This window comes from Arvicanthis niloticus, chromosome 16, assembly GCF_011762505.2.
Source record: "Arvicanthis niloticus isolate mArvNil1 chromosome 16, mArvNil1.pat.X, whole genome shotgun sequence".
In the NCBI taxonomy this organism is placed as follows: Eukaryota; Metazoa; Chordata; class Mammalia; order Rodentia; family Muridae; genus Arvicanthis; species Arvicanthis niloticus.
The window spans coordinates 18072545-18087670 of record NC_047673.1 but is presented as its reverse complement, the minus strand read 5'-3'; the positions used below and the strand labels follow the sequence as shown (position 1 = coordinate 18087670).

Below are 15126 nucleotides of genomic sequence, written 5' to 3'. Positions count from 1 at the left end.
GCTTTCTCCCCTCCACTTACTGAGGAAAGACTGCCAGTTGATCACTGTTTTGGAGGGAGAATCCTTTCTGAGGGTGAAGCCATTGGTAGGTTTCCTGTGCTCAGGTGGCTGGACCCATACCCATGCATATAGGGGCAGCCCTATTGGCAGAGTGTGTGTTTGGGGAAAGGGGAGAGACATGGAGCTGGGAAGGGGACATGTTGGGAAGAGGGTGGAGAAGGGAAATGGGGGAGGATCTAATCTTAATTAGTTCCTAAGAATAAGGAAAAATTGTAATTTAAAAGCAAACACAAATCTGCCTATGTCCACAGTTGTGCTACAGCAATGGAGACAGGTGGGCCTGGGGAGGGTGCGAGGGGAGCTGGTTTGGTTTGGACTTCAGAGTCCATTCCCACTGGATAGAAAGGAAGGCTCTACTGTGTTCTGGTCCAACAGTCATATTTACTACTGTGCTGCAGGTGGCTAGGGGTGGATAAAGAAAAGACTGAAGTGAGAAAGGACACAGAACAACACAAACTTGAGGGTTTCCTCCATCCCTGACTGAGGAGTCTGCTGCTTCACACTTAAGTAGAGGATTTCTAGGTTTTGAGCCATACTAAATTCAGATCAGGGGAAGACAGCAGACATCCATCCCCTGGCCAGATCCATGTGGCTCCAAATGCTGGTCTTCCTTGATCCACCACAAATAACTCTGCCATTAATTCTGCTTGGATTTTGAAGCTGTGCTCTACAGAAGTTTTGAGTGTCGGATCTTTCTGGGAAGTCCCCTCCCCATCTTTTGTTGAAATCACTGTTTTCTTGGCTTCCACTGTGTGAGAACAGCATGAGCTCCTGGAGCCGGTCCCCAAGGACCACAGCATTAAACATGCTTTTAAAGCATGGGATTGTTTCCACCTGTAGCATTGGCTGTTACTTTCCTATTGTAGCCAGGCAGTGGTGGCGCACGCCTTTAATCCCAGCACTTGGGAGTCAGAGGCAGGTGGATTTCTGAGTTCGAGGCCAGCCTGGTCTACAGAGTGAGTTCCTGGGCAGCCAGGGCTACACAGAGGAAATCCTGTCTTGAAAAACAAAACAAGAGCTGGGCGGTGGTGGCACACGCCTTTGATCCCAGCACTTGGGAGGCAGAGGCAGGCGGATTTCTGAGTTCGAGGCCAGCCTGGTCTACAGAGTGAGTTCCAGGACAGCCAGGGCTACACAGAGGAAACCCTGTCTTGAAAAACAAAACAAGAGCTGGGTGGTGGTGGCACACGCCTTTGATCCCAGCACTTGGGAGGCAGAAGCAGGCGGATTTCTGAGTTCGAGGCTAGCCTGGTCTACAGAGTGAGTTCCAGGACAGCCAGGGCTACACAGAGAAACCCTGTCTCGAAAAACCAAAAAAAAGAAAAAAAAAAAGAAAAAGAAAAACAAAACAAAAAACCTTTCGTACTGTAATGAAATACTCTGACAAAAGCAACTTAAAAGGGGGAAATATTTATTATTTTGGTTCATTATTCCATATTCCAATGGCATACAGACTATCATTTCAAGGAAAATTCAGCAGCAGGCAGGAATACAATGGCTTCCCGGATAGGAGCCTGGCACCCATACTCAGGAAGCAGAGTGAACAGGAAGTGAGGCCTGTTAAAGAATCACAGCCTCTAATAGAGCTCCACTTCCAAAACTTCCTCCCGCAGAGGAGCACTGAAGCCTGTGAGCCTGTGGGGGTGTCCATCATTAAAAGCACTCCATCCATGTGTTATGAATATCTCTTCATGTCAGTATGTACCATTGCAGCATAAATTACTGTCACAGTTATCTGTGTGTGTGTGTCCCCATGCATGTGCATTTGGAGATCAAAGGACAACATGATGAGAATCCTTGCTCACCTCCCCATGTGGGTCCTAGGGATTGAAGTTAAATTGTCAGATTTGGCAAGCACCCTGACTTGCTGTCCATCTCTTAGGGCCCCCCCCCACCCAAGCATCATTTCTTATTATAGTAAACTATATATAACACACCACCTGATTTTAGTCATTTTGTAAAAGGTTGTTTTGGAATTTATTTTATGTGTATGGGTGTTTCATGAGCTTATATGTCTGAGCACCGCTGTGTACAGTGACCTCAGAGGGCAGAAGGAGAGGAAGTCTAATTCTCTGGAACTGAGTTACAGGTGGCTGTGAGCTGCCAAGTGGGTGATTGGAGCCCAGGTCCTCTGGAAGAGCAACCAATGCTCTTACATACTGAGCCGTCTCTCCGGCCTCTATTTTAGTGATCTTTAAGTGTGTATTTCAGCAGCATCCAATATGCTCACATTATTTTACAACCATTACGATCATCATCACCTGATGCTTTAAAGCTTCTCAAAGTGAAACTATTCATTAAACAGCGTTAACGGCTTTTACATATGATGCATATAATTTCTGAAATTCTGGCTGTTACACATCCAGGTATACTTTCTTACTATAAATATCCTTGGTGCTGAAGAGATGGCTCCACAGTACCTGAGTTTAGTTCATAGCATCTATATCAGGGAGGTCACAATTACCAGCAAGTCCAGCTATCAATCCTGGCACCCCACACATACACATTTGTCAGTCTGAGAGGGAAAGTTGCTTATAGGGATTCTTTTGGGGGAGTTTTGTTGTTTTTGCCCCCATTCCTCTGATGCTTCCTAGATAAAGGTCCCAGGTCTTTTAGCATGCTTGGAGTTAACACTCATTGTTTAGATAATAAACATAGACAGGCTTAAACAACAAATTAGGTGATGTTACGTCTGATTTTCCACTTCCCAACCTTAGCCCACTCATTTCACATCAGGTACTAATACTAGCGTGACACGTTGAGACCTTCCAGCCTTCGCATCACTTGAGGTTTGGACCTGAAGTCTGTGAAGTGCAGCTTTGCGTCTCAGGTCGAAGCTCCAAAGTCACCAAATACACTGAGGCTCGGTCTGCGATTTGCTCGTGCTGCTTTTCTGAGGATCACTCTTTGGCAGCCACCGCTCTGCAGAGAGTGTCGAGCTGTACATCATGAAGCAATCTTCTGAGGTCCCCAGCCCCAGGCTCACCCTTGCTGCTGCTTCCTGGCACGCACCAGTTTGGCTAGAGGAAACCAGAAACGGGTTGGGTAAAGGTGCCTACGCTGCCGCGGGCGTCCAGTGTGAGGCAGGACGCGGCCATCAGGGGGCAGCCTCACGCTTGCCTCCAACCGCTTCCGGCCGCGCAGGCGTCCTGGGATGCGAGCCGGATTTGGTGGTCGCCAGGTAGGCTCCGGGGCGTAGTAAAGGGGACAGGGTTCTGCGTCGCCTTTCTGAGCCTGACTCCCCCCCCCCCCCCAAATCTCCCCGGCCCAACCCCAAAGTGGACTCTCTTAGGGCTCATGAACTGGCTTGGAACTGGTGCTGACAGCGGCCCCTCGGGTGCTTACTGTGCACCCCTCCTCCAGTGTTCACCATGCAACTCCCCTCGGGTGCTCACAGAGCAAGCCCTCTCCTGCCGGTACTTACAGTGCACCGGGAGCTGCTGCTGAACTGTGTGAGCAGAGACTGTCCGCCATGCTCTCACTTTTACTCCCCCTCCCTCCCACTTGTCTCCCCCCACCCTTCTTTGTTAAAAACCAAAATTTTAGGCGTTTAGTAAATTTGATGCCCCCGACCTTTCGCCTGTCCAAACTAAATAACATCCAGACTATTTAAATAGTTATCAGGAAGTGAGATTTAATCTGAATTGTGTTGGTGACACCGGCGCCTTCTCGAATAGTGTAAAATATTCTGCATATTGGCAGCTCATTTAGCTGCCTTATTTTCCTTGTCTAACCCAAGCAGTGAACATACAGCAACTGGTCCCTTTTCACCGTTATCAAATAGCCTTGGTGGTGTTTAAACAGTGTCGGAAGTACCTACTCAGCCGACCACACACATTAAGCTCTGGGCTGCCTGGGCAGTCCACAAGAAACAGGTGTGTTAATCGATTGCCAAGTAACGAGGGTTCAGCATAGATCTGATAATATGGATTCTAAAGCTGGAGAGATGGCGAGTGGCTAAGAGCACTTGTTGCAGAGGACCTGGGTTCAATTCCCTAATGGCTCACCACTGGCTGTAATTTCAGTTCCAGGGAATCCAGCACGTTATTCTGATCTCCCTGGGTTGGCACCAGGCACACACAGCACATATCGTACAGTGTGTATGCAAGCAAACACTCATGCGTATAAAATAAGTAAATTTAAAAATATGAATTCTAGGTTCCTGCAGCATTTTGTCCATGATGCTGGTAGCATGTGAGTGTGCTGGCGTTTCGTGCTATAATTAGCTATCAAAGGGGAAGGATTTACTTGGGCTCAGTCATGGGATTCTTTGCTTATGGCCTGTGGTCATTCTGTGCATTATAGCAGGAGAGAGTGGTGGAAGGGGAAAGTTACTTCCTGGTATCCTGGAAGCACAGAGACACAGGCTTTGGTTCCCAGTGTCTTCTTCCAGGTCACACTGTTACTGACAGAGGCTTCCTTGTAGCTGACTCTGCCTCCTCAAGGTTCTGCTGCTGTCGGGTAGTGCCAATAGCTGGAGACCAAGTCTTTAATGTATGGGCCTTTGGAGGGTACTCACCCAGATCATAGGGGACTGAACATGCATATATGGGGCTGGAGAGTGAGTAGTGGGTGTGGATTTATAATGATAGCTTCTCTGCACTGCCACAAATCTCTTGCAAAACCCTGGAAAGGGGCTGACATTTTACATTCAAAAGTGTGTATGCCATGTGTGTGTGTCATGGCGCACATCTGGAAGTCAGAGTACAACATGGGTGTTGCTCTTGGCCTCTTGCCTTGTTTGAGACGGGGTCACTTTGTAGTGTCCCACCATGTGGCCGGCAGCTGGCCCAGCAGCTTCTTGGCTATTCTGTCTCTACCGCTGGTGGGATTACAGGTAATCCGGCTTCTCTTGGGTTCTGGGGTCCTCACCCTACCTACTGAGCCGTCTCTCCAGTCCGCCTTGTGTTTTCTTCCTAAAACTGTATGAGCTCTAGGCCTTCATGAAGCTTGCATTCACCCACTGTCAAGGGAAAGTGAGGGAGAGGCTGGGGCGAAAGAGATTTGACACTAGGAAGATGTCATCATGGTGCTGGTGTGGTGATGCCAGGTGCAGGAGAAATGGGTGGACGAGAGGCGTTACAGGGCAGGTCACACAAAGAACTGAAGAAGAGACACCATGGACATGAATAAGCCCAAAGAAGATGAGGGTGTGCGTGCCAGAGACCATAAACACAGAAAAGTGTGCGTGTGACCGACCAGACCAGTCGGTGCATTCTTCTCAAGTCCCTGCTGTGCGAGGCACCGCAGACAGTGGGAGACAGAACAGGAGACAAACATCAGGGAGTACATGATCTAGAGGGGACAGGGCCTACGCATCTCCTACAGGGTTTCTTTGAGCACCTAGAAGTATTTTGAGACTGGAGCGTGGCACATAGCAGGCACACGTGTATGTGTGTGTGTGCATGCATGCGTGCGTGTGGAGAGGAGGTGAACCAAGACTGGATTCCAGGAGTTTATTTTCCCCTTGGTGTTCTATAGTCCAAGACTGTAGCTCTTACACATACACAGAAAGAAATGTGTACAAATTGTGTTTCACACCAGGGTGGTTGTGAATGCTTATAATCCCAGCACATGGGAGACGTGAGAGGCTAGACGATTGTATGGTCGTCTGTCTATACAGTGAGATTGGGGCAGGGGATTATTTCACTAATGGTCCTAGAGTCAATTGCAACTAATGAAGTACAATAGACGCATCTCTAAAATACACTGTGGTGGGTGGGCTGGCAAGATGGCTTAGTAGGGATAGGGGCTTGCTGCCAAATCCAATAACCTGAGTTTGACCCTCAGGGCCTGCATAGGAGAGAACTGATTCCTGCGAGTTGTTTTCTGACCTCCACATGTATGCCTTAGAGGTGTCGTCTTCCCATATTCAAATAAATAAATAAAATTTAAGAAATTAAAACAATGCTGTTTAAAAAAAAGTAGCTGCAGACTGTTTACCCGCCCTGATTGGTGGTGTGAACCTGTGAGAGCAGGGCCTAAAACTGAGACAGACGAAAGTCTCACTTAACCAGCTTTAGGCAGAGCATCGGACAGTTTATACTCGGAGGGTAAAGAAGAGTCAGCTAGCCGGGCGGTGGTGGCGCACGCCTTTAATTCCAGCACTTGGGAGGCAGAGGCAGGCGGATTTCTGAGTTCGAGACCAGCCTGGTCTACAGAGTGAGTTCCAGGACAGCCAGGGCTACACAGAGAAACCCTGTCTCGAAAAACCAAAAAAAAAAAAAAAAAAAAAAAAAAAAAAAGAGTCAGCTGGGTCAAGTGTCCAATCACAAGGACAAGCCTCATGTGGCAGAAAAACAGTTTCTCCATAGAGGCACGTGACTAACAACAGCTGAAATAAATCCACTCCTGTCCGCTACATCTGCGGGGAGCATGAGAACACACTCCAAGACCGATTCTGTGTTTCTAAGAAACTGAGGTCTTCTTTTCTTGATTTTTCTCACAAGCTCCCACAACTCCATTCTTGGCCTGTTCTCCCCCAGCAGAATCCAGTCAGTATACCTACCGGAAGTAGCACAGTGCCTGAGGAGTTGGCCACAGACTTGTGACCACAGGGAAACGCGAGTTCAGCGGTGTCCACTAGGGGGCCTCATTTTAGCGTCCATCCGGATTGCTCAGAGAACTTTCAACGCAGACTTTGTTTCTGATCAGTCCTAGGAAAGTGAGCACCTAGGAAATTGTTCTTCCTCCACAACACAACTGGAGAATACCAAAGAACAACTGTGCGGCTGATGACAGCTGGGGATGAGGAGGGCACCAGAGGTGCTCCAGGGGTCTGTGTAACATTTCAGTTATCTCTCAGATGTGTATACACACACACACACACATATAGTCAGGACAGGTGTAGATTAACGAAAACTGAAAAGATGGTCATAATTTTATTTATATTTTCCTCTTGAGGCATTTTGTTTAAAGGAAGACCCTGTCTGCTGCTTGGAAACTGGATTAGAACACAGAAAAGACCATGCAGGAATCAGTTATAGAAGGCCGGGTAAGACGTGCTGGTGGCAGGTGGCAGGTTGGGGGAGGGAAGGGCATTGTGAGCAGGTTAGAGTCAGGTGACACCATATGTAGGGCTTGGCTGATTCTGAACGCAAGGGTGGGAAGAACAAAGTCACTCTGTGCTGTGGATGATAGGTAGGGTCTGTCCGCATGTTAGAGTGAGAGCCCCAGAGAAGGGGTGTGCTGGAAAGGGGGGAGGGCCCTAGAGAAGGGGTGTGCTGGAGAAGGGAGGGCCCCAGAGAAGGGGTGTGCTGGAGAGAGGAGAACCCTAGAGAAGGGGTGTGCTGGAGAGAGGAGGGCCCCAGAGAAGGGGTGTGCTGGAGAGAGGAGGGCCCTAGAGAAGGGGTGTGCTGGAGAGAGAAGGGGGAGGTCCCAGAGAAGGGGTGTGCTGGGGGTGGGGAGGGCCCTAGAGAAGGGTGTGCTGGGGGTGGGGAGGGCCCTAGAGAAGGGGTGTGCTGGGGGTGGGGAGGGCCCTAGAGAAGGGTGTGCTGGGGGTGGGGAGGGGCCATCCCAGACAGGGAGCCCACTGAGTGTTGGGAGAAAGATCTGGGTTGCAGTGTAGATTTAGGGATTGTGAACAGTTACACAGCTCCCAGAGACCCGGCATGAGGTGAGATGCCTTTGGTCTGCAACACCCTTGAAGGAATCCTACCATCTGACGCCAGGTTTGGCCAGCTACAATCTACGGCCTGTTTTTTTTTATAGCCCTGAGCTAAGCAAGCATTTGCCAGTGAGCTGTATCTCAGCCACTTTCAGTAAATGATGGGTAAGAGACACGTGATGACATAAAAACCGTACGAAGTTCAGACTCTTGTGTCCGTGAGTAAATAGTGTGAGAATGCAGCCGTGAAGGTTTGGTTTTGTACTCGGTAGCAGCTGCTCTTACACCCTGGCCACAGAGCTGAGTGACAGCTCCCATGTGACCCATGGCATCCCGTCCCCTTTCTGCACTTCACAGCAGCGATGTGGTTGTCACTTGGTTTTGACATTGACTCCTAAGCCTATTTAGCATTTGACACTTTGTAGAGAAAAATGTTACAACCCCTTGACCTAAGGTCTAAGTTGAGACATACCTGGTCCCTCTGAGGAGTAGGAAGGTGAGCTGGAGAGATGGCTCAGTGGACAAAGGTGCCTGTTGTGTGAGCCTGTCACATCTTCAGAACCCACTTAAAGATGGGAGAGAGAACCAGCTCCACAAAGTAGTCTTCCGACCTCTACACACACATGCACTGTGGCATGCACTCACCCGTTCCTACACAACATAGTCATCTTCATCATCATCACAATTAACATAAAGTTTTTAAATATATTAGGTATATTCAAATATATGTATAAATTTATAAATAAATACATAAATGTATTTAAAATATATATTCTGAAAGAGAAATGGCAAGTACATGAGTGGACAGAGTTGTCACAGCTCTTGTTAGTTCTCTGAAGATGCACTGAGGGAGAGGCCTGGAGAGTAAGATGAGTCGGGTCCCTGTGGAAAGATGAACAAATGACCTGAGTTACCTACTAGAGCTACCTGGGTAGACCCAAGCCTCTGAGGTGAACTGGCAAGATGGCCTCCAGGTGGCCTCTCTGACAGAAACCAAAGTGACTGCAGTCAGGGTCTCCTGAGTGTGCCTTGGAGGCAGCAGGGATGAGCACCAGCCTTTTGTTCTGTGGTCTAAGCAAAAGCCAGTGAACTGTCAATTCTAGTGTTTCCTCTAGTGTTGCTGTGCCGACACCACCCGTGTCCTCTCGAGGTTAGAAAGAGGAAGGAGAGATTCCTTATTTACTGATGTGAACTATATAAAGAAATAGATTTGGGGGAGAAGACTCGAAGTTGAGTTTGGGACATAGTCTTTTTTAAGTTGAGATATAATTTTTTGGTTGGCTTTCTTTTTTTTTTTGTTTTCTTTTCTTTTCTTTTGTTTTTTAGACATCGTTTCTCTGTGTAGCTCTGGCTATGTTGGAACTCACTCTGTAGTCCTGGCTGGCCTCAAACTCAGAGATCTACCAGCCTCTGCCTCCCAAGTGCTGGGATTTAAAGTGTGCGCCACCATTACTACCACCCAACCCACCTCCTTTCTAATTTTTCATCTGTGGTTATTTTGCTTGCATGTGTGTCAGTGTGCTATGTGAATGCACTATCTCCAGAGGCCAGAAGACACCATCAGATCTCCTGAGACTGGACTGATAGAGGTTGTGAGCTGCCATGTGGAACCACGCAGGCCTCTGAGGGACGCAGACATGTGGATGGAGACCCTGCTGGGAGAAAAAAGAAACGGTTGAAGGTAACCTTTTTTGTCGCTATTGATGCCAGGTCCCCATGTGCCCAGCCTGAAAGTCAGCTTGGAACATCTCTGTCCAACACTTCCAGGAACAAGCACCCTTTGCTTGAGGGTCCATCCCAGGCCTATCCCTACCCAGGCCCTTCCATCATGGCTCCTTCATCAGGACCTGAGTGGCCCTGCTCTGGATTCTTTAGGTCCCTACTTCCAGTGTCTCCTGAGACATCTCTCCAGAAAACCTTGTCACGGTTATCGTCACCCACAAGTTTGTCAACCGTTATCTCAGATGATTGCCGGGGCCTCTGCAGAAAGCCACCATGAGCACCTGTGGAAGAGCTGCCTTTGCTTCTGTCTCTCAGGGCTGAGGTGTTCAGCTAGCGTAAGTGAGGCCCCGCGTTTGATCCCTGAGCCACAAGAGAAGAGAACCTAAATATCTTCTTCTTGCTAGGTTGGGGTTCGAGACCAGGGTCTTGCACATACTGGGAGCTCCCCGAGCTGTATACCAGCTTGTTCCGGGGCTTTTGGGTAAATTCCAGGGAGCACCCTAACTTCTCAGCTAGCTTCAGGAGGCCCTCGTCTGCTTACTATACTATACCTTTGTCTATCTTCTATCCTGGTCCCATAAATACATATTTTGCTTATGTTTTATTAAACGTTCAGGCCCTCGACTTAGTGTGGCAGAAAAAGACCAGACCTGGTCTGGACGAACTTATATTTTTAGCTTGTAATGAAGAATAATGTTTATTAGAGTCACTCACGTTTGCGGTTCATCACAAGAGCCTACAAGTGACACTCAAGCTAACAGAACCCATTGAGTGGGTGTGGCCACGTCCAGCCCGCCAGGGGCATCAGAGCGCCCCCATGGCAATCGAAGTAGAAAATGGTGCCTGCTACTCGTTCTCCTGTTCTGTTGTAGGGGCTGACATGGGACAGCAACAAGGAACCAGGAATGGTCCCACCCACAGAGAAGTCCCCCGGGGCGTGGGGCTGCTGCTCGCCATGGCCCTTATGAACGCGCTCCTCTACCTCTGCCTCGATCAGCTTTTCATCTCCCCTGGGCGATCCTCTGAGGACTCTGGGCGCTGTCCTCCAGGTTACTTCAGAATGGGACGGATGAGAAACTGCTCGCGCTGGTTGTCCTGTGAGGAGCTGAGGACGGAAGTCAGGCAGCTGAGGCGTGTTGGGGAGGGAGCTGTCAAGAGAGTGAGTATTCCTGTGTGCTGGAAGAGCCATGTGGCACCTGTTGCTGTACCTGGGCGTGTCAGGCAAGATGGCTGGTGTCAGGACTCTGAGGCCAACCTGGGCAGCAGAGTGAAACACTGGCTTCAAAGCATATAGGAAAGAGCGGGAAAGGCCCTGTGTGTCTGTTGTTGAGCCCAGTGCTCAGATCTGGACCTCTGACAGGGCTGGAGGAAGGGTGACAGGTGTGTACAAGTGCACTCTCACATGAGAGACTAGAAATGATACTTTTAGGAGAGGGGCCGGGGATGTAGTTCAATTAGAAGATTGCTTGCTTCAAAGCCATTTGTGGCTATGTAGGGAATCTAAGGCTAGCCTGGGCTATATAAGATCTTGTCTAAAAATACATATTTTCAGAAGCATGTTTTTATGTGTGTGTGTGGCCATTAGGTGTAGACCAACTCCAGGTGGTTTCAGGAAGGAAGTCCTGGGGTAATAAGTTTAAAAAAAAAAAAAAACTGTGGTGCCTGGTGGTGGAATATACTGTCTTCAGTTGCACAGTTACCCACTTCTGGGAGAAAATGCAAGCAGGGTAGATGGCATCTGTAGGATTAAAGAGGGCTCTGAGCCTTCAGTGCAGTACACCAGGCCTCAGTGATGTGCTCCTGCTCTGAGCCAGACACCTTTTCAGACGCTCACCCTTTCCCTTAGCTAATGGTCTTACGTTATGAGTTAAGAGGACAGACAGCTCTGCAGATAGCATCCTGTCCTCTCCCTGTACGGTCGGTCTCCCTGCACACATCGTCCTGACAACTCCCACAGCTTGACTTACAGAGTGGTTCTCACCCCACCCTTCATTCCTGTCGGGGCACAAAGCAGCACACATCACAGAAGTCCGTTTCCTTGACTGTCCAGTCCTCCGAAGCTACCACCCTCTGTCTCTGTCACAGGAAAACTCCACTAACCCCCTCCACCTCCTGGGCTCTCCGTCACTGTCCTCCTTCCCTAGTGTGACTTCCATATGCCAGGAAGCTGCTTTTTTTGATGTCACCAGCTAAGTGCGAGCTGAAGACTGCCTTCCTCTTCCATAGTCCTTGCAGCCAGCTTGGATTCAATTGCTTCTTGCCCCTGGACTCTGGTTTTCTAGGAGTGTCCACTGCTCCTCAGCTTCAGCCCTCGCTCCTGTTGGCAGTCTTTACTGTTTTCTCTTCCCTCGTCCCAACCACAGACGACTGCTGCTTCTCAACCAGCGGCAGTTTGGAGGGAGCTAGCAATGTGTGCAGACACTTGTGTAGTTGTCACTCCTGGACGGAGCTGTTACTGGCATTCAGCGGTGGAGGCTGCGGGTGTTGCCAGACACCCTATACCACACAGGACAGGCCTGTCCCTCAATACATAGCTGTCTGGACTGAACACAGCCATGCTGAGGTTGAGGAGGCAACTTTCTGTGTCTCTAGATATAATCTAGTATCTAGCCCTTAGTTGAATTTTACCGTTTGTTTGTTTGTTTGTATGTTTTTGTTTGGTTTTTTTCAGGACATGGTTTCTCTGTGTAGCCCTGGCTGTTCTAAAACTTGCTCTGGAGACCAGGCTGGCCTTGGATTCAAAGATCCACCTGCTTCTCCCTCCCGACTGTTGGGATTAAAAGTGTGTGTGGCCACCACCATCACCCGCCTCTGTTGCTTTTATTTATTCAACAAACTCCCTCTAGCCTCTGTCCCTGAGTGCAAGATCCACACAGTCGACTGCTTACTTGACGTCTCTATTTGGAGTTCTCTGAGCATGTCCATATGTCCTGTGTGGAACCCTTGTTTGTTGTCCTTCGGAAGTAGAGTGTCACTATATGACCCAGACTGTTCAAATTCATCATCCTCCTGCCTCTGCTTCTTGGATTTGGGGATTAAGCTTATGTGTCACTAGAGCTGACTCTAGTGTGGAACTCTTGGTAGTCTCCTCTGTGCGGCCTGCTTCTCCCGTAGTGTATGACATCACTCTCCAGCCATACACCTGGAAATTGTCCCGAGTCCTCTTCTCCTTCTGTCACCCCAGAGCAGGCTGTGTTCCTTTACACCATGGTACACGACAGCTCTCGGGTTCTTCCAGCCTTTGGAAGGGTCTCATCTCCCCCCTTGACTCTGCTTTTCCTTCCTTTCCCATGTTAGCTGTTCACCTTGCCTAGTGTTGTGTTTGTCTACAGCTCTGGGATGGCAGGGACTGACCTGGTCTGGGTCATTTCCATGTCCTCTGCACCATGTCTGTCTCCTAGGAAGTGTTTGCTTCTCAGCTTGCCTTGGGGAGAGTCCAGGAATGATGTTCTCTGTGGCCCTGTTTCAGGTCTTTCTGTCAGAATGGAAGGAACACAAAGTCGCTCTCTCCCGGCTCACCAGGCTGGAGATGAAGGATGACTTCTTGCATGGACTGCAGATGCTGAAGTCTCTACAGAGTGAGCACGTGGTCACGCTGGTCGGCTACTGCGAGGAAGATGGCACTATTCTCACCGAGTATCACCCCTTAGGTTCCTTGAGCAACCTGGAAGAAACACTAAACCTTTCAAAGTACCAAGACGTGAACAATTGGCAGCATAGGCTGCAGCTGGCCATGGAGTACGTCAGCATCCTTAACTACCTGCACCACAGCCCCCTGGGCACGAGGGTCATGTGTGACTCTAATGACCTGCCCAAAACATTGTCCCAGTATCTGCTAACCAGTAACTTCAGCATTGTGGCAAACGACCTGGACGCGCTGCCTCTGGTGGAGCACGACTCTGGGGTACTTATAAAGTGTGGCCATCGGGAGCTCCACGGGGATTTCGTGGCTCCAGAGCAGCTGTGGCCCTATGGAGACGACACAGCCTTCCAAGATGATCTCATGCCCTCCTACGATGAGAAGATTGACATCTGGAAGATTCCGGATGTCTCCAGTTTCCTTTTGGGGCACGTGGAAGGGAGTGATATGGTTAGATTCCATTTGTTTGATATCCATAAGGCGTGTAAGAGCCAGATCCCTGCCGAGAGACCCACTGCTCAGAACGTTCTAGACGCTTACCAGAAGGTTTTCCATTTACTCCGAGACACTGTGATGTCGCAGACAAAAGAAATGCTGTAAAAATGAGCAGTGAGTGATGTGCTTTACGGCTGATGTAAAAATGAGCTGTTGAGTGATGTACTTTACGGCTTAATGCCGTCCCAGCTGTTCCACTGTTGATGATGGAGGAGCTTTGGGTAGATGGATGTTGACCCTGGCTGTTCAGCCACGTAGGCCCTTCTCTACATCTGCCTGCCCATTTGAGTGTTCTGCTCTCCTGGCAACTTGGATAAAAGCTGCCGAGCAAGAACGCCTTGCTTTACTGTGCTTCCTGGTGAAGACGCAAGGGATTCGTGCATCTGCATAGTGTTTAAGGGGAGTGAGCAAACGGTAACCTTGAAGACATGTTGCCTGCCCTGGTAACCGTTTTTTATAGACCTGTAGGAAACAGCATCTTTCAGTGACCATTTGTGGAAAAAAAACAAAACAAAATAACAACAACAACAAAACCCCCAATAGTTCCTCAGAGACAATTTCTCCTAATTCAAAAAGTCCTGTTGGAAGCTGGGGATGTTTTAACTCAATGTCAGGGCACTTGCCTGGTTATGTACAAAGCCTTGGATCTGATCCATAGAATGTGTATACATACTCATGCTCAAACAAAATCCTGGATGCCAGGAGTGTGCCCCCGGTTTCTTGTCAATGAGGTCATTGTCCGTGTTGGAGATGATTTTCTATGAAGCGTTTATGGTGACTCCTGTCACTGAGCCAAGTGTGTATGGTCTTTAGCTACTCTGTGGTTCTTCTTTCTTCCCTTTCCAGCCCCTAACACTAGAGAGGAGAGAAAAAGAAAAGAAAGCAGGCAACGTTATTGTTAAGAGTACTTCCTGCTGATTAGGGGCCGTCAAGTTTCTTGGAGCAGTGATCTTTGCTGTTACTATATCTAATTTCTTCTTGTTTCTTCTTTGTGCATGGCTACTTCACAAGCAGAGACCAACAGCAAACAACAAACAACCCACCCCGTCTCTCGAGGGCCCTAGCATTTATATACTTAGGAAAAGTCCCCAGAATTCCAAACGTCACACAATCACAGAAACTATCTGCAGCTGGCAAAAACTACACCCCTGTCAGAGCATGAGACAATTCATTATCAGCGGCTGTGAATAATCTGAGGCAGCCCCACATCCCACACCTGGGATTAAAACAAAACATGTTTGTTTTTGTTTTGTTTTTAAGAAACCAAAGTGCACCACGAGATAGCATGCTCTTGAGGTTGTGAATGTCTAGAAATGTTTGGAACAGCAAGTTGAAGGAACTTTTCTTACCTGCCTTGGTGCTTTGAAGTTCCTGCTGACCTGGAGTTTCTGTGTGAATATTTCCATCCAGTGTCCCTTTGTACTAGGAAGTTCTAAGCCTGCTCGGGGCTTGCATGACTGAACACTTTAAAACATTGTGGAGCCAGGATTGATGGTGCCCACCTGTCATTTCAGTACCTGGGAGACAGGAGTTCAGAGTTATCCTGGGCTATATACTGTGACTCTGTCTACCCCCAACCTCCCAATAAAAAAAAAAAAAGTTC

The 15126-nt window shown here is 48.7% G+C and overlaps 1 protein-coding gene across 3 annotated transcripts; it reads left to right on the top strand.

Annotated features, from left to right (window-relative positions):
- The first annotated feature begins 3135 nt into the window (after window positions 1-3135).
- On the top strand, window positions 3136-15126 carry Pomk (protein O-mannose kinase). Of its 3 annotated transcripts, XM_034520713.2 has the most exons (6): window positions 3136-3241; window positions 6964-7054; window positions 9184-9347; window positions 9542-9723; window positions 10261-10547; window positions 12858-15126. In XM_034520713.2, exons 5-6 carry the CDS (start codon window positions 10269-10271, stop codon window positions 13626-13628), a joined length of 1050 nt encoding a protein of 349 aa, XP_034376604.1. In that variant the 5' UTR covers window positions 3136-3241; window positions 6964-7054; window positions 9184-9347; window positions 9542-9723; window positions 10261-10268; the 3' UTR covers window positions 13629-15126. The 3 variants fall into 3 exon arrangements, with proteins under 3 accessions (XP_034376604.1, XP_034376606.1, XP_034376607.1); XM_034520715.2 differs by lacking the exon at window positions 6964-7054 and having other exon boundaries at window positions 3150-3241; XM_034520716.2 differs by lacking the exons at window positions 6964-7054; window positions 9542-9723 and having other exon boundaries at window positions 3150-3241.

What these genes read in the sequence shown, in the direction of transcription:
- Pomk (XM_034520713.2), top strand. Translation starts at nt 10,269, where the DNA reads ATGGGACAGCAACAAGGAACCAGGAATGGTCCCACCCACAGAGAAGTC. An exon ending in GGGAGGGAGCTGTCAAGAGA is followed by an intron (nt 10,548 to 12,857) that starts GTGAGTATTCCT and finishes GCCCTGTTTCAG; the next exon opens with GTCTTTCTGTCAGAATGGAA.